Source organism: Sinohyriopsis cumingii, chromosome 5 (genome assembly GCF_028554795.1).
Source record: "Sinohyriopsis cumingii isolate HCF-2022 chromosome 5, ASM2855479v2, whole genome shotgun sequence".
Classification (NCBI taxonomy): Eukaryota; Metazoa; Mollusca; class Bivalvia; order Unionida; family Unionidae; genus Sinohyriopsis; species Sinohyriopsis cumingii.
Genome location: NC_142965.1, coordinates 61239684 through 61266319, shown reverse-complemented (window position 1 = coordinate 61266319; position 26636 = coordinate 61239684). Strand labels below are relative to the sequence as shown.

General features: G+C 35.1%; 1 protein-coding gene across 2 annotated transcripts; it reads right to left on the bottom strand.

The window, feature by feature from the left end:
• Positions 1-8824: 8824 nt before the first annotated feature.
• Positions 8825-25581, bottom strand: LOC149799286 (inactive pancreatic lipase-related protein 1-like). 2 transcript variants are annotated; one of them, XM_089958584.1, is made up of 8 exons: positions 25157-25557; positions 23882-24110; positions 23137-23256; positions 21771-21896; positions 19211-19444; positions 15207-15321; positions 12379-12561; positions 8825-8984 (listed from the first exon to the last, which is right to left on the bottom strand). In XM_089958584.1, exons 1-8 carry the CDS (start codon positions 25487-25489, stop codon positions 8909-8911), a joined length of 1416 nt encoding a protein of 471 aa, XP_089814710.1. In that variant the 5' UTR covers positions 25490-25557; the 3' UTR covers positions 8825-8908. The 2 variants fall into 2 exon arrangements, with proteins under 2 accessions (XP_089814710.1, XP_089814711.1); XM_089958585.1 differs by lacking the exon at positions 12379-12561 and having other exon boundaries at positions 25157-25581.
• Between the last annotated feature and the right edge of the window lie 1055 nt (positions 25582-26636).

The following is a 26636-nucleotide window of genomic DNA, read 5'->3' as shown; positions in this document are numbered from 1 at the left end:
ACTACACATGACTTCCATTCATACATGTTATGCATGTAGTGATACACCATACAAGATTTCCATTCATACATGTTATGCATGTAATGATACACCATACATGACTTCCATTCATACATGGTATGCATGAAGTGATACACCATACATGACTTCCATTCATACATGTTATGCATGTAGTGATACACCATACAAGACTTCCATTCATACATGTTATGCATGTAATGATACACCATACAAGACTTCCATTCATACATGTTATGCATGTAGTGATACATCATACAAGGCTTCCATTCATACATGTTATGCATGTAATGATACACCATACATGACTTCCATTCATACATGTTATGCATGTAGTGATATACCATACAAGACTTCCATTCATACATGTTATGCATGTAGTGATACACCATACATGACTTCTATTCATACATGGTATGCATGTAATGATACACCATACATGACTTCCATTCATACATGTTATGCATGTAGTGATACCATACAAGACTTCCATTCATACATGCTATGCATGTAATGATACACCATACATGACTTCCATTCATACATGTTATGCATGTAGTGATACATCATACAAGACTTCCATTCATACATGTTATGCATGTAGTGATATACCATACAAGACTTCCATTCATACATGTTATGCATGTAGTGATACCATACATGACTTCCATTCATACATGTTATGAATGTAGTGATACCATACAAGACTTCCATTCATACATGTTATGCATGTAGTGATACACCATACAAGACTTCCATTCATACATGTTATGCATGTAGTGATACACCATACAAGACTTCCATTCATACATGTTATGCATGTAATGATACACCATACAAGGCTTCCATTCATACATGTTATGCATGTAGTGATATACCATACAAGACTTCCATTCATACATGTTATGCATGTAGTGATACCATACATGACTTCCATTCATACATGTTATGAATGTAGTGATACCATACAAGACTTCCATTCATACATGTTATGCATGTAGTGATACACCATACAAGACTTCCATTCATACATGTTATGCATGTAGTGATACACCATACAAGACTTCCATTCATACATGTTATGCATGTAATGATACACCATACAAGGCTTCCATTCATACATGTTATGCATGTAGTGATACCATACAAGACTTCCATTCATACATGTTATGCATGTAGTGATACACCATACAAGACTTCCATTCATACATGTTATGCATGTAGTGATACACCATACAAGACTTCCATTCATACATGTTATGCATGTAGTGATACACCATACAAGGCTTCCATTCATACATGTTATGCATGTAGTGATACACTACACAAGACATCCATTCATACATGTTATGCATGTAATGATACACCATACAAGACTTCCATTCATACATGTTATGCATGTAATGATACACCATACAAGACATCCATTCATACATGTTATGCATGTAGTGATACACCATACAAGACTTCCATTCATACATGTTATGCATGTAGTGATACACCATACAAGGCTTCCATTCATACATGTTATGCATGTAGAGATACACCATACAAGACTTCCATTCATACATGTTATGCATGTAGTGATACACCATACAAGACTTCCATTCATACGTGTTATGCATGTAATGATACACCATACAAGGCTTCCATTCATACATGGTATGCATGTAGTGATACACTACACATGACTTCCATTCATACATGTTATGCATGTAGTGATACACCATACAAGATTTCCATTCATACATGTTATGCATGTAATGATACACCATACATGACTTCCATTCATACATGGTATGCATGAAGTGATACACCATACATGACTTCCATTCATACATGTTATGCATGTAGTGATACACCATACAAGACTTCCATTCATACATGTTATGCATGTAATGATACACCATACAAGACTTCCATTCATACATGTTATGCATGTAGTGATACATCATACAAGGCTTCCATTCATACATGTTATGCATGTAATGATACACCATACATGACTTCCATTCATACATGTTATGCATGTAGTGATATACCATACAAGACTTCCATTCATACATGTTATGCATGTAGTGATACACCATACATGACTTCTATTCATACATGGTATGCATGTAATGATACACCATACATGACTTCCATTCATACATGTTATGCATGTAGTGATACCATACAAGACTTCCATTCATACATGCTATGCATGTAATGATACACCATACATGACTTCCATTCATACATGTTATGCATGTAGTGATACATCATACAAGACTTCCATTCATACATGTTATGCATGTAGTGATATACCATACAAGACTTCCATTCATACATGTTATGCATGTAGTGATACCATACATGACTTCCATTCATACATGTTATGAATGTAGTGATACCATACAAGACTTCCATTCATACATGTTATGCATGTAGTGATACACCATACAAGACTTCCATTCATACATGTTATGCATGTAGTGATACACCATACAAGACTTCCATTCATACATGTTATGCATGTAATGATACACCATACAAGGCTTCCATTCATACATGTTATGCATGTAGTGATATACCATACAAGACTTCCATTCATACATGTTATGCATGTAGTGATACCATACATGACTTCCATTCATACATGTTATGAATGTAGTGATACCATACAAGACTTCCATTCATACATGTTATGCATGTAGTGATACACCATACAAGACTTCCATTCATACATGTTATGCATGTAGTGATACACCATACAAGACTTCCATTCATACATGTTATGCATGTAATGATACACCATACAAGGCTTCCATTCATACATGTTATGCATGTAGTGATACCATACAAGACTTCCATTCATACATGTTATGCATGTAGTGATACACCATACAAGACTTCCATTCATACATGTTATGCATGTAGTGATACACCATACAAGACTTCCATTCATACATGTTATGCATGTAGTGATACACCATACAAGGCTTCCATTCATACATGTTATGCATGTAGTGATACACTACACAAGACATCCATTCATACATGTTATGCATGTAATGATACACCATACAAGACTTCCATTCATACATGTTATGCATGTAATGATACACCATACAAGACATCCATTCATACATGTTATGCATGTAGTGATACACCATACAAGACTTCCATTCATACATGTTATGCATGTAGTGATACACCATACAAGGCTTCCATTCATACATGTTATGCATGTAGAGATACACCATACAAGACTTCCATTCATACATGTTATGCATGTAGTGATACACCATACAAGACTTCCATTCATACGTGTTATGCATGTAATGATACACCATACAAGGCTTCCATTCATACATGTTATGCATGTAGTGATACACTACACAAGACATCCATTCATACATGTTATGCATGTAATGATACACCATACAAGACTTCCATTCATACATGTTATGCATGTAATGATACACCATACATGACTTCCATTCTTACATGTTATGCATGTAGTGATACACTACACAAGACTTCCATTCATACATGTTATGCATGTAATGATACACCATACATGGCTTCCATTCATACATGTTATGCATGTAGTGATACCATACAAGACTTCCATTCATACATGTTATGCATGTAGTGATACACCATACATGACTTCCATTCATACATGTTATGCATGTAGTGATACCATACAAGACTTCCATTCATACATGTTATGCATGTAATGATACACCATACAAGGCTTCCATTCATACATGTTATGCATGTAGTGATACCATAAAAGACTTCCATTCATACATGTTATGCATGTAGTGATACCATACAAGACTTCCATTCATACATGTTATGCATATAGTGATACACCATACAAGGCTTCCATTCATACATGTTATGCATGTAGTGATACCATACAAGACTTCCATTCATACATGTTATGCATGTAATGATACACCATACAAGGCTTCCATTCATACATGTTATGCATATAGTGATACACTACACAAGACATCCATTCATGCATGTTATGCATGTAGTGATACACCATACAAGACTTCCATTCATGCATGTTAAGCATGTAGTGATACACCATACAAGACTTCCATTCATACATGTTATGCATGTAGTGATACACCATACAAGACTTCCATTCATACATGTTATGTATGTAGTGATACATCATACAAGGCTTCCATTCATACATGTTATGCATGTAGTGATACACCATACATGACTTCCATTCTTACATGTTATGCATATAGTGATATGCCACACAAGACTTCCATTCATACATGTTATGCATGTAGTGATACACCATACAAGACTTCCATTCATACATGTTATGCATGTAATGATACACCATACAAGGCTTCCATTCATACATGGTATGCATGTAGTGATACACTACACATGACTTCCATTCAAACATGTTATGCATGTAGTGATACACTACACATGACTTCCATTCATACATGTTATGCATGTAGTGATACACCACACAAGACTTCCATTCATGCATGTTATGTATGTAATGATACCACACAAGACTTCCATTCATACATGTTATGCATGTAGTGATATACCACACAAGACTTCCATTCATACATGTTATGCATATAGTGATACACCATACAAGACTTCCATTCATACATGTTATGCATATAGTGATACACCATACAAGACTTCCATTCATACATGTTATACATGTAGTGATACACCATACAAGACTTCCATTCATACATGTTATGTATGTAATGATACCACACAAGACTTCCATTCATACATGTTATGCATGTAGTGATACACCACACAAGACTTCCATCCATACATGTTATGCATGTAGTGATACACAACACAAGACTTCCATTCATATGAGTTATGCATATAGTAATACATCATGTACAAATAACAAGCATGCATGGTTTGCTGTAGCAGTTGTTCACAGGAGCACATTGAACCCTCAGACTTTTCCATGTTGCCAAAAGCTTGTACACATGAAACTGTGTGTGTCTTCTCTACTTTTGAGAAGTGTCCCTCAACCTGTTGTAATTTACTTCATCCTTATTTTGGCAGATATGTCTCTTTCCACCATTGTAGTTCAGAATGTCAGTAATGAAAAATCAGAAGCTAAACAGTTTTAATGATTCAGATATTTATACAGCAATTTTTTATAAGCTTTTACCTTACTAACTCAGTGATTTTTGGTTGAAATGTACTTTCTTCAGTCTTCGTTTGCACCATGTACCACGCTGAAGCCTGTTGAGAGAAGACTGCATAGCCATACCATTTGTCCAGTTTTATTACCTTGTATATCTTGATTATCCGTAGCACAAATGTATTCATTGAGATATAATTTGTTGTTGTTGTTGTGAAGCTTAACGCCATTTTTCAGCACACGATAGGCTATACATGGCGGCTAGTATTTATGATGGGCGAAGAACCCGGAAAGAACCACCGACCCACGAGAAGGATATAATTTGTATCAGTCACCTTTTGTTTCATAATCTTTTCTCATGCATTCTCAGTTGAGTCAGAGCTTGACTTGAGTTGGAATGAATTAAAGTAAGATATTACAAGCATTTCCATAATCTGGAGATACTGTAATTTAAGTTTGGGTTTCACCTATATACAGGGTTCCCACACTACTGGGAAATAGGGAAAAAGTCAGGAGAAATTATAAAAATTTTCCCAACCATGAAAAGTCCTTGAAATTTGCAAATATTGATGAAAGTTGGGAAAAAACATGGGAATGGTCTGCCACTACTGGACAATAGAAACAATTACGTAATTGAGTCATAACTGAACTGATTGGGAGTTAAATTTATCAAGTTCTGACAAGAATATTTGGAGGTTGCAGTATGGATCATTTAGATGCTTGCCATAATATATTTGTTGAGTCATATCAAATGCGCCATGAATTAGATTTGTCAAATAAACTGGTTATTTCACAGACAGCTCAATATTAGTATCTTTTCTTGCATGGAGTGTATGAAAACCAGTCTGGCATCACATGGTGGTGGCAAAGCATAATCTGATTTAAATTGATCTCCACTTTCCTTCTTGTAGGAGAGTAGAGTTTTAGTTTTAATCAGATTGCAGCAAAGCGTAGCAACTTACCAGATGGCCTAGCAAACTTAAATGATGTTATATCAAGTCATAAATGCATGAAATCGAAATAAAAATTATTTATTTCCTCAGAAATCTTGAGTATTGCAATCATTATATCTTTAATCTGCTGAAAGATGACATGAATCGAAGGCGTTTACAAAATTCGACCTGATTCTCGCCATATGCATTGCTAGTTCACACAAGTACACAAATCTAGCAACCTACATGTTGATGACATCGTGAAAATCAAAATGTTCTCAAAATAAATATATTATTATATGTTTTTTTCTCATTGTTGCAAGAAATATGTTACTTTCATTTCATATATTTGTATTTTTGTACAAAAATATTATGAAGGAGTTTGTTGATATCACGTGACCATTGGACTTCCAATATCATAGTTTGATATTTGTATAGTCAGTCATGTGACTAGTAATGAAAATGGCGAATAATGGATCATGTTTTGTCTTTGCTTTTAGTTTCGTCTAGTCTCTCAGCAGATTAAAGACAACAGTTGTAATACTTAACATATCTGAGAAAATAAATCTTTCCCTATTGATTTCATGCAGGTGTTACTCAATGTAACATCATTTAAGTTTTCAAGACCTGTTGGTAAGCATCTGTAATATACCGCTACCGCATGCACTGTGGCAGTAAATTGAAATTTTTCAATAAAATTTTCAATAGGCAGTTGATCCAATCACACACCCCAACCTAAATATCCAAATTTGAAAAAATTGGGTGGGAATATTTGGAAGATTCCTGGATTAGATTTTGAGATGACAAAATTTGAGATTTGTTGGTATGAATATTAGATTGTGAATGTTTTCAGATAGATTGCAATCATGACTTTTCTTGAATGTAAGGCATGGACTACCTTATAATGTAATTAATAGGAACTATTTTCATTTCAATTGATTTTCAGAAGCTTTGAAGAGTGTTTTAAAAATGTGGATGTTTTATTTTATTCTCAGTGTTTTGTTGCAAAAGATTTTCTGGAGATTAAGAGAATTTGAGAAAAGATCTGTTACATTTAGAGCTATGTAGAGACTGCAATAACTTTGACATGGTGTATGAAATGGTATATGAATCAGAATTGCTGTATGAATATGATATGGTGTATGAACATGAAACAGTGTATGAACATGAAATGATCTATCAGTATGAAATGGTTTATAAATTCGAATTGTATGAGTATGAAATGATGTATGAATATATAATGGTATATGAATCAGAATGGTTATATGAACATGAAATGGTGTACGATTCATAATTGTTATATGAATATAAATGGGGTATGAATATGAAATGGTGTATGAATATGAAATGGTATATGAATGTGATATGGTATATGAATATGAAATGGTATATGAATATGAAATGGTATATGATTCAAAATTGTTATATGAATATGATATGGTGTATGAATATGAAATGGTGTATGAATATGAAATGGTGTATGAATATGAAATGGTATATGATTCAAAATTGTTATATGAATATGATATGGTGTATGAATATGAAATGGTGTATGAATATGAAATGGTATATGAATATGAAATGGTATATGAATATGAAATGGTATATGAATCAGAATGGTATATGAATATGAAATGGTATCCGATTCAGAATTGTTATATGAATATGATATGGTGTATAAATATGAAATAGTATATGAATATAAAATGGTATATGAATATGATATGGTATATGAATATGAAATGGTTTATGAATATTAAATAGGTATATTAATATGAAATGGTATATGAATATGATATGGTATATGAATATGAAATGGTGTATGAATATGAAATGGTATATGAATCAGAATTGTTGTATGAATTTTATATAGTGTATGGAAGAGCACATGCATATATCAGAATCCTGACTTATAACTCAATCAGTTATAGCATATGCAGTAACAAAGTTACCAGAACAATATCAAGTTTGACAAGAGATGACAGGATAGACAAGCCAAAAGTGTGTCCATTCATATCCACACCGAGAACTAGGTTAGTACAAAACTCATATATTTGTTTGGTTGTGATAGCATTGTAACATTCATTAAAGTTAGTTGTATTTGCTACATGTATTTATATAAATGTTTTATTTGTAATAGACTTAGAATAAAATGATATTTCAAGTATTTGAAACTTTTCGCCTTATCAATGACTGGCTAAGCCGCAGTTTAGCCCTGCTCCCTGTGATGTTTAGTTTTGAACTTGCACACACACACACACACATACATACAAAGCTAAAGGAACAATTTAACTCTTTCATTTTGAATAGATGCTACTGATAATGTCTGTTGCAGAAAAAAAGGGGGTTGAATTGCACATGATTAAATTTTGTAGGGATTTTTTGTGCCATTCCAAATTACAGGTAAAATGGTGGCAAGTGTATCATAATAGTTATCTTTATTACTGGCATAGATGCATTAAAATAATTTTTGAATAAAATATTTTATTTGTCCAGGGAGGAAATTTCTTTTATCTGGAAATTTTAGTGACTTATGTGATGATTGCGATAGTTTATTCACTTTATATGGAAAACCTTTATTTATGACTGAACTTCATGTCAAGATTTATTTAGTAACATTACAGAAAACAAATCAGCACTTTTATAGACGTCATCTTACAAATTTCATTGCTGTTGTATCGAGGGGAATCTGATTCATCAGTGCAAAAATGGCCAGAAATTCTCTCTCAGGTGCAGTTACTTTATTATTTGAGAACTTTTAAAATTGAGCTGTATATTAGATGAAGATTCCCAAGTCATCAGTCTAGCAGCCAGAATGGGAGCTGAATGTTTTTGATTGTCCTTCTTGTATGTTTGCTTCCTGGGCACAAAACTTTGTTCTGGAAAACATGGAAAAAAGTATGTACTACCTCAAGTTAAGGTCGTTATTATAACGGCTATAACCCCTAAAATCATCTTAACTGAATACGTGTGATTCATGCTTATCTATTTTTGTCTCATAAATAAATGATCATTTCTTCTTCAAAACTTTGTATGTTTGTAAATAGACTCATTTGAAAATGATAATTATTTCACATTTTGTTTAACTGCCTTCAGTGTAGAGAAGGTTGATTTTTTCTTGTCATTCAAGTAGTAAAGGATATTATTTTTCTGCTGATCAGAAATATTGTGATGCCAAGCAACAAAATTGCAGAGTAGATTATTTGGTCTGGTCTGTTCATGAATTACATTTTCAATGATAAAACGGTTATCAAGTACACACAACTTGGTCAAGTCTGTTCATCAATGTATGTTTAATGGTATAATCATCGTGACAATCTACATAACTTTTTCCATTCTTTTCATGTCTTGCATATTCAATAAACATTATTTTAATTGTTTTTTATGTATAACTTTGACACCTACAGTTCATGAATAGTGATAGGTGGAATGGGTGGGTGATATGTAACAGGGCAATTTGTTATGGATAGTGTTACATAGCATGGATAGGTGATATTTAATCGCAATTTATTTATGGTCAGAGATAGGTGCCATGGATAGGTGATGTTTAACAGGGTAATGTTTTTTGAACAGTTTTAGGTATCATGGATAGGTGATATTTAACAAGACAAATTATTTACAGTGTTATGTAGCATGGATGGGTGATATTTAACAGGGCAATATTTTGTGGACACTGATGGGTATCATGGGTGGGTGATATTTAACGGGAAATTGTTTCTGGACAGAGATAGATAGCATGGATAAGTAGCATGAGTGGGTCTCTGTAATAGCTGATTGTTTATGGACAGTACTTGCTAGTGCGAATGGGATAAATATCATGGGTGAGTGATATGTAATGGGGTAAATTGTTTTTATACAGTCATAGGTAGCATTTTGTTCATGGATAGTGATAGGTAACTTGAGAGAGTGATATGTAATGGGACAAATTGTTCATAGACAGTGACAGGTATTGTTGGTGGATGATATGTAATGGCAAATTATTTTTGGGTGATGATAACTAGTGTGGGTTACATGTAACAGGACAGCCTGTTATGGGTAGTGATAGGTAGTGTGGGTTACATGTAACAGGACAGCCTGATATGGGTAGTGATAGGTAGTGTGCATTACATTTAACAGGACATCTTGTTATGGAGAGTGAGAGGAAGTGTGGGTTACATTTAACAGGACAACCTGTTATGGAGAGTGAGAGGTAGTGTGGGTTACATGTAACAGGACAGCCTGCTATGGGTAGTGATAGGTAGTGTGGGTTACATGTAACAGGACAGCCTGATATGGGTAGTGATAGGTAGTGTGCATTACATTTAACAGGACATCTTGTTATGGAGAGTGAGAGGTAGTGTGGGTTACATTTAACAAGACAACCTGTTATGGAGAGTGAGAGGTAGTGTGGATTACATGTAACAGGACAGCCTGTTATGGGTAGTGATATGTAGTGTGGTTTACATGTAACAGGACAACCTGTTATGGGTAGTGATAGGTAGTGTGCATTACATTTAACAGGACATCTTGTTATGGAGAGTGAGAGGTAGTGTTGGAGGGTGATGTGTAACAAATCTAATTGTTTATGGGAAGTGATAAATAGCATGGGTGGGTGGTATGAATGTCAAGTTATTTTTGGAGAGTGATGGAGTACACATCAGTTGGTTATATTTGTTCATGAATTTCATGTTGTATGATGGAATAGTTGTTAGAGTGTTCATCATTTGGTCGAGTCTGCTCATTGTTTTCATGTTCATTGATATTGTTTATAACAATGTACGCCACTTGATCTCACTAGAAATGGACTTCAGTTTGGTTTAGATAGATTTAAATTTGTAGAAAAGAGTAATGAATACTAAAACAGTATTTGCCAGATGCGCACTTTTGAAAGAATACAATAACTTTGTTAAAAAAATATGCAGAGTGACTAAAACTCTTAGATCCCTTCATTGATACTCTACCTAATATATTTATATAAGAGTAGATAAGAACGGGCTGTTTATTCATGTGCAGTGTGAAGCGGCCAATGAAAGAAAACTGTAGGTTACATAAAATCATATTCTTGATGGAATCCACTCCAATGATTTGAAAACAGTGGAAAAATGAAATTATAATGATTTGATCATGGCTGGGTATTTATCGAAGTGTAAATTTTTACCAGATCAGTCTAAGAGTTAATATAGAGTCTATTCCATATAATTATGTGAAACAGGGGTTGACGGCAGCATGATGGCATGAACTTATTTCAAGCTGGTTAAATGGCGCCGATTTACTGTTAAATATAACCACTTTTATTAAAGTAGAAAAGCCTTTAACAGATTTATTCTGAGATGCTTATTGAGCAGAATTTGACCGGATTTTACAGAAACTATCCTAAAATGAAGGCCCTTCAACTGTTCGTATAAAATGAATGTCATTCTAAAATATGGAAAAACTTTTAAGCCTTTACGTACAATCTGGTTAACAAATGATAGCAATATATGACCAAATAATAAACATTTAAAAACGTTTGGCTAGAAATTTGACAAGTTTAAAAGAAAATATCCAGGCAGAAAACGTTCTGATTGTACAAAAGAAAATATCCAGGCATGAAACGTTCTGATTGTACAAAAGAAAATATCCAGGCATGAAACGTTATGATTGTACAAAAGACGCTGATCTGCAATCAAATGTTACCATCATTAATAAAAATAGAAAAGGTTTAAAAGAACATCTCGTTGATGCCAATTTGTCTTAAAATTTGGCCTCAAAAATAGAAACCCAACAAATTTTAAATGATTTTCCTCAGCAGATGCTTAAGAAGTGTTTGTCTGGAAGCATTGTGGCATGATGGTCTTTGAATGTTTCACTAAGTATGCTGAGCCACTATTCAATACGACCATTGTTCTTAATAATAGAAATCTTAAAATCCCTTCTCAAAATCGTTCTGCATAAATTGGCCAACTTTCACAGCCAGGATACTGGCACAAGGTCTTTCCAATCTGTGCAGATTCTGATATTCTTTCATCCGTTATGACTGCAAATAATAAAATGTCCGTAAAAACCGTTACATCTCAGAAAGCATTATACTTAAATGTCTTGGCCAGTTTCCCATGCATTTGAATTGTACATGGCAATTTGACAGACTACATGCCCGTCGGGGCCACTTGTTTCTTCAACTTTATTTTTTGTTTTTTGAAACATTCAAATTATGCAAATAATATCAATTCTTCTTTAGAAGACTCTATAGGTTTGAATATAATAATATAATTAAAAAATATCTATGCATGCGAAGATGCATACATATACACTCACTTTTGCGTGGATTCAGTGGGTTGTATGGTCACACTGTGTATCCTAACATCCCGTGATGCCCCTAGAGCGTGGAGATCGTGCGCACGCTCAAATTTCAGTTTCACCTGCTGAATGGTTCCTAAGTCAATATGGCTAGCCACTACATGCCTTTCAACAACTCCGTGGTAAAGACTCGTCATTTTCCTACGAATAATAACAAACAACATAGGTTTAAAATAAACACTACTTTGATGATGTTGCAAGTTGCTCCCCATAACCATCTTCCAGTTTTAACTTTCTGAGATACTTCTGCCGTAGTGGGAAAACGAGGACAATTTTACCCTTGGAAATGCACAATCAGCTAGTGCTATAATTATAAACGCACAAATATTGGCAGCATACCCCCTTACCCCTCCCCTGCAAGCTCCTATGCATCATAAAGTCATGTAAAAGAGTTCTGATGTAAGTGTATTTTTTCATGAATTAGTGCAAAATACATCTTTAGGGTTCTCTAGACACAGCAAGAGCCATTTTCAGAGTTTTTCAGTGCTGCAGGATGTTTATTCATGGTACGGAGAATTTAACAGACGATCTTTTTTTCTTTTTTTTTTTGTTGGCCCGCGGGTGCGGTTAACACTTGCTTATGTCAGATTTATTTTAATTACAGAATACGCAAGTTTAGATGGTGACAGCTTCTTTGATTGTACCTGCAAGCTGAAGGTATGTGATGTGAAAAACACTGAACTGTCCAAATGAATATCACTATGGTTTTAGGGTTTTAACCTTTAAATATGTGTGACATAATGTTTACCACGACGACAGGGGCCCCGATTGGCCGAGTGGTCTAAAGCGCTCTCCGTTACGGATCACTGCCATCTCACCTCTGTCTGCATGGGTTCGAGTCTTGCATTCGGCCAATGTTGGTACGTGAGAAAGCTTGCCAGTAGCTTCTCGTGGGTCGGTGTTTTTTTCTGGGGTTTACCCGGTCCCGGGTTCTTCCTCCACTATTAATACTGGCCGCCATGTATATCCCTGGCGTTAAACCCAACAACAACAACAACCACGTAGACAGCTGCCACCTTCTGAAAGTAAACATTAGAAAGGAGTCATGATAACCCAGCTGGTGGAATGCTCGATTTTTAATTTAAAGGTCACTGGTTTTATATTAACTAGGGTCAGCTATTGTGACATACCCTTGGAAACAATGAATTTCCATTTCCTGGACACGATATTGTGAATAACGCGTTCAAAGGGCCGTTAAGTTTAGAAAAGATTAATTATCATAGTTATTCTTGTGTAAAAAGGTGGTTGGTTTGACATTACGCAGATAAATACTTTGTTTACCTATTCACCAAAGTACATAAAGAGCAAGTCAAATTACTCGTGCCTGACCATCTCAGCCATGTTGACAAATCTTGCTACGTTCGTTCAAAAAGTTGTTTCCGTGTTTGTATTTTTAACGTTCCATTTTTCCGTCTTGTTCCCCTACTAAAATTCAAACATCGAAGCAAAATTATGATTTTCTTCTTAAAATGCAGATATATATTAAGATTTCTCAGAAATATGTTTACATTCATTTTGTTTGTTCTCAAAATATTTTTTATTATAGCTTACTATCAGCATAAATTCAGACTTTATTGTTGTTACATCCACCAAGCTACATCAGTAAATTAAATTATGAATAAATAAATAAATATGCAGTGAAACAGCACCTGTAGCCCTTCAGATAATTTGTCATGCTATCATTTTGGAAAAAATATGACGGAGAAATCAATTTGTACATTATCCTTACTCGCAAATACCAATGCTAAAAATAATTATTTTGACAGCTGCCTCGCTTGGCGCTCAACATTAAAAGGTTAGTGTTAGGACTAGTCGGTCCGGTGTCAGGATAATGTGACTGGGTGGGCCATCGTACTACATGTCTGCGGCATGATGCCCCAGTGCTAGACATCACTATAAACTGTCACACTGCAGACATCGTAGCGATATGACTGAAAAAAATGTTAAAGCTACATTTAAAAAAATCCAAATCCAAATCCAAATTTATTTTGACAAGCCTTAATTACATTATTATTGAAGTTTTTAATTTAAATTTAGAACATCGCATGTCTTCTACATCACTTGCTGCATTCAAGTGAAATTCTTTGAAAATATCACTTTAGGCCTTATGTTTATTGTATGATATGCTTAGATTTCCTGTTTTGCATCTTTCACTTCATCAAGCAATAGTGAACAGTTTTCAAGATTTTGAAAGCCATATATATTTTGTATCAATGGCTGCATTCAGTTTTGCATACCGTTTCTATGGGTCTGAGATTTAAAAGCAAAAATGCAAGCTGTTTCCGTCTTACGGGCTGCTTAATAAGCATTGTGGCCAACAACGTTCAACTTTTGTGTAATGTTTATGAAAACCAGAGCCAGGGAGTATACTGATGGGCATACTGACGTAGCGGAAACACAGATATTCCAGATGGCTCGTGTTTATTCATTTATTTTCCTTATATAAATGAAATATACAAAAACAAATAAGTTCAAATCTGTTTTTGACTATATTTAAGATCCCTCATTAAAATGTTCGTGTTACTGTTGACAAAAACTGTTTTGATTTTAAAATGGTCTTGTAAAGATTAACAAAGCATAGAAATCTAAAAATATTAACCCCTTGATTACAATCGTTAAAGGAATCTAATACTTGCATTTGTAATTGCTAGATGGAAAAGCGGGGTGGGGATGGGGGATTGTTAACCATAATGTAAGTGTTTCTGTCCTTTACAAGCACAAGTGAAGAACGGTCTACAGTTTATTTCAAAGAAGAGTGGTCACTTGACCTTTGTGAAATAACTTACGTCTCGAGCTTGAGTTCTTCACTCGTTGCTTTACTTCCTATCAACGTCACAAAGAATTCCCCGTAGGTGTCTTGTGACGTACCAGATACCACAACCTCCACGAAAAATTCATGTCCTGTAACGTTAAAGTTTTCACCTATTTCATGCTGATTATACGATAAATTATCTACAAGTAATTATAAGCATACGCTTGTGTTGATAGTTTGCATACTCTAAGGATAAGAACACCCATCTACATATCCGTTTGTCTGTCCATTCATATGTCCATCCATTCATGCATTTGTCCATCATTCATTTATCTTATAACCTGAACTCCTTCAATATGTAGGCCGATGTAGGGAGACTAGTTGTATTTGGTATAAACATTTGAAGGAAGAGTAGATGACAATTTTTTTTAAAATTTCTAATCCTGGATGATTTAGACATCGGTGATGTTTAAGTCGAGCGTCAACGGTAACATTGTCGTAGGTAATATCAACCCGTTCTTGTAGCTTGAAAGTCATTGCACCGAATGAGAGAGGGTAATTATATTTGACATGATGTTTTGTGAAGGCGAGTAGATGACAAGGCCGGTTTCGGATCCTGGTTGTAGAGCCTGACGGCGGTGGGAATGAGTAAGTTACATATTTTCGTGGAAGGCTAAGTGGCATTAGGTGGTCGCCTTTACATCTCACTCACACATCTCACCGCTGTCTTCATCAATCTGAAAATCAGCTCCACTAAGTGGGTATGTGGGAATCCTTGACAGTAGCTTCCCGTGGGTCGGTAGTTCTTCACTGGGTCTCTCCGTGTTCTTCATTCATTATACATATTGGCTACAATGCACAACCTATCATGTAGTGAAAAATGGCGTTAAACCCTACGAAACCAAACCAAACTTATTTTCGTGTGTAACGTGTACTCTTTCTGGTAAACTGAGCCCCATCTACACTCATGGAAGAAGGGGTGGTTCAGATAATTTGCGACGATGACCAGATGATAGCGAAGGTTATAAATCCTAATTGAAACCCTTGGTTTAGTTGGGGATATGGTGGCAGCAAGGATTTCAAAATAGAACTGGTGATATATGTTATAACTTCCAGCTCTAGTGAAATTGTGTTTACGACATTTCCTGGTATAGAGTAGGGTTTCGATTCCTGTATCATTGCATTTGTACTTGTGTTTGTGTTAACACCCAGGGCCGGATTAAGACCTTTGGGGACCCTGGGCACAGCCAACATAGGGGTCCATAGCTATCCTGCCTTGTCCATAAATATGGTTACAGTACTATTAACAACACTGCCTGGGGTCCTGGGTACGTTGCCGACTTTGCCCTATGGATAATCCGGCCCTGTGTACAACGTCAGCCACCCAAATCGGTCTTGTAACCTACACTCTACTAAAGAGTTTTACGTAGCGTGATGCATATATATATATATATATATATATATATATATATATATATATATATATATATATATGGGGTTTCACGGTTAGTATCTCCCCTTGAAAACACCAGAGGTGCAACTCACTTCCGGATAGTTCAATCAATTAAGATGGCAGGTGTAGATCAAGAAAATGGGACAGACCGCTCACATTATGCAAGCAGGATCGATATCTCACTATTATGCAAGCAGGATCGATATCTCACTACCTTAAAATAAATTCTATCAATATTTGATCAATTGTTTTTACATCTTTTTTCCCCCACTAACTTGTGCTGCTCCCAGCTTTCAAATAAATATTCTCTGCCCATTTCAGAACTTCATTATCTTTACATTACTACCTTATGATCTAGTTTGTATTACTTGAATGTCAGAAAGAGCATCGCTGCGTAAAAAGTTCTTGCAATTTATCTCGCTTGAAGAATAATGAAAATATGATTATTTTTTTACAGCTTCAATCATAGCAGTTAATGGATGTTGAACAACAACGAGAACAAATTTCTAACTTCTTAAGGTTCTTTTATTATTGATTTAGACTGTTGCTTTTCTATTAATGTTCATTATATTTTTCACGAAATAACTCGATTTTTTTTCAAAATGCACAAATGTCAACCACGCTTGAACAGACAGACGTACGAATCTCCTTGATGATTATTTTAATTTTATTTCCTTGAACGGCTGGAACTTTTAGAGTATACAATTTGGAGAAATATCGATGTTAGACACACTATGCATGCATAGGACATGTATGGCTCTCACCTATCTGCCTGTCTGTCTGTCTGTATGTATGTCTGTCTCATTTCATCTGGTGCATGGGTATGTATATCCTCGAATGAATGTGTGTTCGCATACGTATATTACAAAAACATACTTCTGGTTAAAAACGAGTATAAAATGATGCTAAGATAGAAAGAGTGACTGATAGATAAAGACAACAAAATATGAATATTTGTGAGTATCCATTTATTATTGACTTGTAAAGCATGTTCTTACAAGCAGTCTCTTTTTTAAATAATACTGTTTGCAATTTCACATCCGGTCACGTGGATCAATATTGATTTAAAAGGCGAACCAAAGTAATAGAACGGAATCTGTGAAATAATTGGATCTTTAAAACTTACATATTTGATGCAAAGAAAGTTAAACAGAATTAAACTAATTTTAGAAGGCTGTTCTAGATGAGTTTGGTGGTGGCAATCAGAAATGTTGTCTAAAGACCCCAGCAAATGTGAGAGTTATTACGTGTCAGCATAAGCACAAAAAAATCATGCTGAAAGTTATTGCATGTACCGTCCGATACTTGATGTTTCAAAAGTCAAAAAGAAAATGAAACAAATAAAAACGTCATTGGGCATATTATTTAATCTGAATATTGTACGATATTTACACCCAAATATGAATAAATATTACATCTGCATTAATTACACTCCTTTATCGTTATGATAGCTAATGTAATTATTGCTTTGTTAAGTTCCTCTGAATAAGTTAAAATACTGTGTTCCTTTTTTCTTTTTTTTTTAAATTTCTGGTTTAAAATATTTTGCATCACAAATCAGCTGACGTATCGATTTCGTGTTATAATTTACTTATCGAACTTGTGTTATAACTTTCTTGACTCGTGTTATAAACTAAATATTAGCCTTGCGAAAGTAACTGAGAAAGAAGCATATATCAACATACGAAGAATGCAAATTGTTGAGATTGTTTTCGTTAAAGTTATATAGCCAAAAATGTGCAATAAATGTTTTAAATCGGATAGCAAAGTGAAATGTTCCTACAAATGTATCTGAAAGTATGGATAATGAATCTATATTATCAGGTATGGACAGTGTATTTAATTTAATTATTTGATATCATTTAAGTATGGAAAGTAATATCATTTAATTATCTAATTAAATATGGACACTGACTCTAATTATCTGATTTAATGTATATAATTATTATCCTAGTATGAACAAAAGATGTTTGACATATATAATTGATTCATTGGTTTAACCATAATGATCTGTAGTAAAGCTAAGGTTCCTTCCTTTGTTGACTTTATGTTTCGCTAACCAAGTGTAGAACGGTGAACTATCCGGAACTGGAAAGTTTTGTGGGCATGCGCACTGGAGCTAAGGGAGGTAATTTTAGGTGCTACGATCAGTAACTCCGTTGCAACCGTGAAACCCTCTATATATGTGTGTGTGTGTGTGTGTGTGTGTGTGTGTGTGAGAGAGACACATAGGCGGTATGATATTTGCTATTTGACAGAACTTGGCGTCACTTTCATCTTTCCATTGAATCAGAAATTGTAAATTAAATAAATATCAGCAGTGGCATGTTCTGATTGAGGTTTGTACGAGTGCTCACATTATAAAAGTACTTACATGTCACATATATTTCATAGCGTAAAAGAATTTTGTGCCAGGTGGCGCTGTTGTAATGCATATTTTCTGTCTTAGAAATTGTAAAAGAAAAACCGAGTATACACCCTCAAAGGCAACCTCCTACTTTCGTTTTGAACAATCTAGGACACTTAACATATATTGTAGAAAATTGTTGTGCGGCCTACGTGAAAATTGATGTATAGATTCTCACCGCAAAATGGCGCTTTGTCTGACGTGCTGAGGTAGAAAGTTCCCCTCTCTGTTGTTTTGTCTGCGTCATAACCCATTATCGGACAGCCTGTAGCCGGACATCCGAGACATTCTCCTTGTTCGAATCCTGCCGCAGTACGACACTTATGTGCATAGAAGTGACAGTTGGAGTTGATCGATTCAGTGAAGTATACCCAGGCCCTAGAGTGGCTACATTTGACGGAATTAGCAGCTTCTGCAAAAGGCAAAGGAATATTCAAAAGAAAGACTATAAAGCTTAATTTGTTCATTTCATCATCATTATCAGCTTCGTAATCATCTTGAATTTATTTTCTCTCTGTAGATTAAAAAGTATGTGCTTACCATTTAGTCATTCTGAGAAATATGTGATAATCTTTATCATTCTTTATGCTGTTATTTATATGCATAGGCATTTTCATAACTAAATCAGGGCCGCGGACAGGATTTGTTGGCCATTGGAAATATTCTCCAGTAGGCCTCCTACGAATTACAAATTGTGATGGCAGTAGACCCTCCTGACCATTGTGGGTCCCTTAAATTTTGTGTTAATTATTATACCCTGTCCGCGTCCCTGACTAAAACTGCATAGGTCTGAATAGGAAATTATATTTACAGGTGTGCGCAGTTTTGGCACACCATATTATATAGATATGAACCAATATAACTTCAGGTACAAAGACTGATCTTTTACGGCACTTAAAGGCAAAGGTACTCAATACAAGAAATCTAGAAGTATCCGTCATTGAATAGAGGGATGGGGGCATCTAACCTGTAACAGCTCCCTTTTCTGACCCACAAAGAACTGTCAGACATTTGGGTGTACATAGATAATCGAGGTAAAATGTTCAGAATTTGAAAAGGTCCAGCTTCGTTTGTTAGTTTGTAAAAACCGCACAGAAATAAGGTTTACATATTCGAACAACTGCGGCTGATACAGTAGAAGCCGATGATTCTATGTAAACAGCGTGGCGAAAACCCACATCCCAGAAGAGGAAATGTGTTTTGTGGAGAGAGAGAAAAAAATCCTGTACAGATTGAATTAGTTTAATGAAGAGACGGAAAAAGAATAAATAACTGAAAGTACAACAGATACAATGGAACTACACGCTTCCAAACCATGGAAAATGACTTGAAGTAAAACCGCTCCGGTGGCCATGTGGTTAGAACGTCCGCCTCGTATGCGGAAGGTCGCGGGTTCGAACCGTGATTGAGTCATACCAAAGACTTACAAAAATTGTACGAGCATCATCATTATTAGGAGGTTAGTGTTAGGACTGGTCAGCCTGGTATCAGGATAATGCAACTGGGTTGGGCATCATGCTATATATCTGCGGCATGATGCCCCAGTGCTAGATATCACTATAAACTGCCACACTGCAGACATCGTAGCGATATGGCTGAAACATTGTGAAAGCTACGTTAAAACCCCAAATCACACACACACAAACGCACACTTGAAGTAAAATTATAGAGAAAAAGAAGGTCGTCTTAAAAGAATTAACTACAAACGCTCGATTATTAACGGTTTAGTTGATAGCATCTAGTTTAATCGATATTTGCAGCAAATTTAAATCACAGTCATAGCTTTACATAAATTTGTGACGATAAAGGAATATTTATGCATTCGATATAACGGATAAATGACCTTTTAAACGTTTAACAAAAGTATTCAAGCAGTGGCAGTGACTCTCATACAGTATAGAATACACAACTGTTTTGTCCTTTCTGACTCGTTTTGAACTTAGGTTACACTGAGAATTTTAACTGATGGTGAGGGATTCTATATATAATTTTCCTACAGTGAATCTTTTGGTATACATAGCGTTTTTGAATTATCATTATAATTCCTACCGGTTTGATTTGTCAAATGACCATATTACATGTCGACAAGCTGCATTGTCAGAGGAGGAAAGACCGCCTTTAGATGCGATTTTCAACCTTTTTAGATTGAACACAATGTTAAATTCAAACATTTTAAAATATTTAATCTAACAAAAAAGAAAGCAAAGTAAATAAAATATGAAAATGTATTCAGTAGTTTTGTTAACTGAATGGTCAATGACTCACGCTCATGCAATCATACCTGAAATAGATCTTAGGCTCAAACTAAGGCGAGCATACCTGAGATAGATCCTAGGTTCAAACTAAGGCAAACATACCTGAGATAGATCCTAGGCTCAAACTAAGGCAAACATACCTGAGATGGATCCTAGGCTCTAACTAAGGCGAACATACCTGAGATTGATCCTAGGCTCAAACTAAGGCAAAACATACCTGAGATAGATCCTAGGCTCAAACTAAGCCAAACATACCTGAGATAGATCCTAAGCTCAACTAAGGCAAGCATAGCTGTGATAGTTCCTAGGCTCAAACTAAGGCAAAACATACCTGTGATAGATCCTAGGCTCAAACTAAGGTAAACATACTTGAAATAGATTTTAGGTTCAAACTAAAGCAAGCATACCTGAAATGGATCCTAGGCGCAAGGTGATGCAAGGATACCTGAAATAGATCTTTGGCTCAAACTACGGCAAACATACCTGAGATAGATCCTGATCCTATGCCACTGATAATACCTCCAATAGAACTTTCTGGACAGCCGGGTTGTTTGATGCCCTCGTTAGGGTAGAAATCTATGTCTCCCATTGGTTGTCCTGCTCCGAATCCTGTCATGGCACAATATGGGATTTATATATCTATTATTTATTTACTTACATCCGTTCCCCTTCCTACCCTTTTCTAATTACAAAACTTTATGCCTCTTAACCAGCTACAGACATACATATTGCATGCTTCAACGCTGTTGATGTCGTGATGTCATATGACTTGATGAAACAACTGAATTGTAAATACCATGCGATGCACTGGGAACGCAATTTGTTTAAAATCTTTTCTATCACTGTATCGTGCATTAACGAGTTGTACAAAGTGCATTTATGTAATATGTGGACCTTGGACCCTTATTGTCAGTAAATAGTATGCTATGTATATTTAACATGTATTATATTTTGCTTTTTCTTAATGATTAAATGTTATATACATTCGTATCGTGTAATTGGCCTTGTCCAAAATCAATTTCGCTATGGGCCTAATTAGGGGCATTGGTTTTGAAAAAATATAACACGTAGCTAATATTTCTTTGTGAACACAAATTAAATATTAGGGTCATTATCAATGGAGATAAAGACTTTTATCTTTATCTGAGTCTTGAACATTGGTATTCTCCTATGTAAAACCTGGCGTACCTGTTGTTTCTCATAATCTTTATTACAATTTTAATAAAAACTTTATTTGTTGACATCTTAAAATGTTCTTGAAATGAACATTTGACTCTCATTCTGGTTTTATTTTTGTGTCTTATGTTTCTATATGATGGTGTCTACTTGAAATATTACTCAGTCTTGCCTTAACATCTTGAAGTAGAATCAATCTTATTATTTGGTTGAGTTTTTCATTAGGGTGGAATTATTTATTCAAATTATTTTTTACTGGAAATACAAAGTGCTGATCAATAATATCCCTGATAGAAACATTAACTAGGAATTATAGCGAATTCATTTGGAACTCATACATTGGACTTGTTTAGGAATATTTTGGATTTAATGCACAATACTGTAAGTACCTTTAAATTTTCACTTTTTATTCTAGGGAAAAAATATTTATTGAATGTAAAAGCAAAACACTTGTTGGGTTCCGCTCTTTTCTGTTGCTTAGCTTAAGACCATAGAGTCGTTACAATTTTAGTTCCTCGATATGCAAACTAGTGATGTGTGTTTTAGATAGGCAAACACAGGCACACTGAGACGGATAAAGGCACAGTCAGCATAAATATGTGTGAAATTTATATGGCAACTATTTATCATATTATAGGAAATCTCAAAATAAAAACACACACGTAAACCATACCTGACAGCAAGGCAAACCCGGATGAGTCTGTATGAATGACGTCAACAAGGTCAGCATCGCCAGCATCTAATCGAAATTCGGTAGAACGATCACTGAATTCGGGACTTGCTGGGTCCAAACCTATGTGGTGACAATAATCATAGTTCATTGTTCTTTTAAATAAAACAGTTACAAGAAATACAAACGTAACTACAAGCCTAACAGTGAAAATTATTCCGATCCGAGAGTGACGGGGCCCGCTCTATCAGCCATGGTTTCTGCTGTGGCATTCTTGATGCAAACCGTCAATATTGAATGAAAATGAACGATTCATTATTTGTTGTGCCTGTTCTTACATCTTTTTTTCTTATCGATATTCTTTTGAAAATGTTCTATATTGGGTCCATCACTTCTATTTGTCAGTTATAGCCATTTATATGTCTTTCTTTGCAAAGAGAAATATATGATTATGGCCAATACATGTCAAGATAAAAGCGCCCGACGTTTGCAAATTTTAGCTGTTAAATGTTTTTAACATGCATGGTCATCAAAGAAAAATCCACAGACAATGAGCATTGGACATACAGTTCCTTGCTAGTTAATATGTATTTTTACAATTTATTCTGAATGCATCATGCGTCATCAGATAGGAATTATGTGACTGGAGTACGCTATTAAAATATTATCAGAACAAAAAGTTTGAGATCAAATATTAAAAAATATAATTCAAATTATTTATTAAAACTGGAAAAATGACCATGCTTGCCTGATATTCTTCCAATATGAGGTATTCTATGTCCAATGTGCCCGGCAATGTGGGCGCCAAGACTGTGACCAATTATATGCACGTCCGTCAGCTGAAGCCCATGATGGTCGTGCAGGTACTTGATTACTGCCGCTGTTTCCGCTCCGATCAAGAAAGTATTGGCTGACGCTTGCTCATAGGGCAACTGCGACCCCTGGCCCCAGTTCACCACAATTACATTGAAGTCTCCCTTCACATAATGGAATTAAAAATCAGGAAATGCAATATTAAGGCCACTCACCTATAATATAGTGCATATAACTCAGTATGCTTAAGTATATTTTAAATGAACTACGAGTGAGTAAAATGTAAACAATGTTATTATGATTTAGACAATATCTGCTACAAACCTGCCTTAATGCCTACTCCAATTCAAAACCAATAAGGCGCAACAATTATCTTTTCTTAATGTGCTATTTTATGTTGAATTCGGAAGGAGAATTATGTAACTGTTTACATTTTCTGTGTGGATAATCTCAAAAGAGCAGAACCTAACCGGTAAACCGCGGACTTCGTGAGAGATCCTGTACTGCTACTTCAATCTGTTATACAGACTACACGCATGACATCTTGCGAACCTGTGTTTGAGCGACCGTGTTTGATGATGAATATGCATCACTTGTACCAATTTGAAACCATGTATTTCTGGTCCTATAAGTCAAATTATGTCGATTAATGTTATCTCTTTTCGGTAACGGTAGTGATATTTGTTGTCGGATATGCATCATTTGTGCAAACTTTAAACCATTTTAGCAAGATTTTTTTTTTGTCATATGTGGTCACGCTCGGTACAGCACTTTAACAAATTATTTACAAGTGTTCCAGGTTTAGTAACGGAAACTGTATTTTAAAGAGGATCGGCATCTATTATATCAATTTGATGTATTTTGCACATTGTCTTAGAATGTAATACATACATACATACATACATACATACATACATACATACATACATACATACATACATACATACATACATACATACATGCATGCATACATACATACTTACATGCATGCATGCATGCATACATACATACCTACATACATACATACATACATACACGCATTGTAAGTTAATATCTTTTGAAAATGGTACATATTCTCTCTCTTTCTCACGATTGATTGATTGATTGATTGATTGATTGATTGATTGATTGATTGACTGATTGATTGATTGATTGATTGTGGAGAATGATTGGGAAGAATGATTACGAAATAAGTAAATAAAATCAGTACCTTTTTTAATAATTCAGCCACCATGTTGGTTATCCATTGCTTGTGTCCTGTGTCAATAAATCCGTGAATTATAAACTTGGTTTTCTTATTTCCTTGAAATGTTCGTGACCACGCGTCCATGTGCGACTTGTAGTTTTCAAATGGCAGTACTAGAGCATTGGCGCTGTGGCTCTGAGTGTACAGCTCAAAGAGAGTTTGAACATGCTCCGGAGATTTAGGAAGCGGAAGACCGGATAATTTTGTAAAACATCCCAGTTCTCCATAACAGACTTGATCTGCTGCGGAAACATATACTAGTTTAAGGATAAATACTAATAGCAGGAGGAACGCCATTGTTATCCAGGCAAATCACTTGCACTACCAGCTAAGTAAAGGAAAACGCTTGGCTTTATCTTTGGTTTCTTGGCTTAAGGATCTGACAAAGTCATGATCTACTGATAACCATGTGGCGGTTGTAGACATGCTCATGAAGGACTGTTACTATATATAAGAATTATTAATTCAAACAACAGTTCCATTATTTGACATATGTTAATCGTATCATACCACATAATTTGAATAAACCACCTTGTATGAAGCGTTTTGCCTTAACCATCGAGCGGTTTTGACATCAGACATAAAAGACGACAAAAAAAAAACAAAAAACAAAAAAAAAACAAACAAACAAACAAGTAAACAATGGAAAGAGACTCGGGAATTATAAATAAAAACATTATTTGTGTAATCCTTACATAGTTTCATGACTGCTTTTCACGTTTAGTCTGTTTTAGATGGTGAATATTTGAATATTGCTTTAAATCAAAAGGAGTATTCAGTAATGAAGCCAGTTGTGGATTCTGCAATTTTATCATCGAACGTGGTAACTGAAGTAATGTTTCGGGTGAATCCAGTTGAACATGTTCAATGAAGAGGGCGGGGGCTAGGGGGCTGGGTTACGGTGCAGATTACTACTGGTCTTATATGGACTAAACATCATCACCATTATCATCGTTGTTGTCGCAATAGTAGTCTGAATCATTGTCAGCTGCAGAATGATCATCAATATCGTCATCTATCAAAGCCATTAAAAATTGCAATCTACACGGGTCAACTGTCAAAAATTGTAGTTTTTCCATCTTCTTAACATGTGAATCAAAATCAGTTTTGAGTTAGACTTTTGAGATTATTCAGTTTAGGTGCACGTAATTTCAGTCTCGCCACTCACGTCAAGCTGGATGTTAATTGATGAACGGCTTTATATATGAAGTAGCTCCACCGTCTGTAAAAGAAAGAAACCTGATCCCAGGGTTATGCAGTAAGGATAACAATAGCTGATCGACTTGATTTGTTAAATATCATCACGTATATAAATAATCTTATCCGAAGATATGAGCGTGTGGGAGACACACACACACACACACACACACACACACACACTCGCACACACACACACAGTTTGAACTGGGTACCACAAAAAAACTTTATACCGTGGGATTTCTTT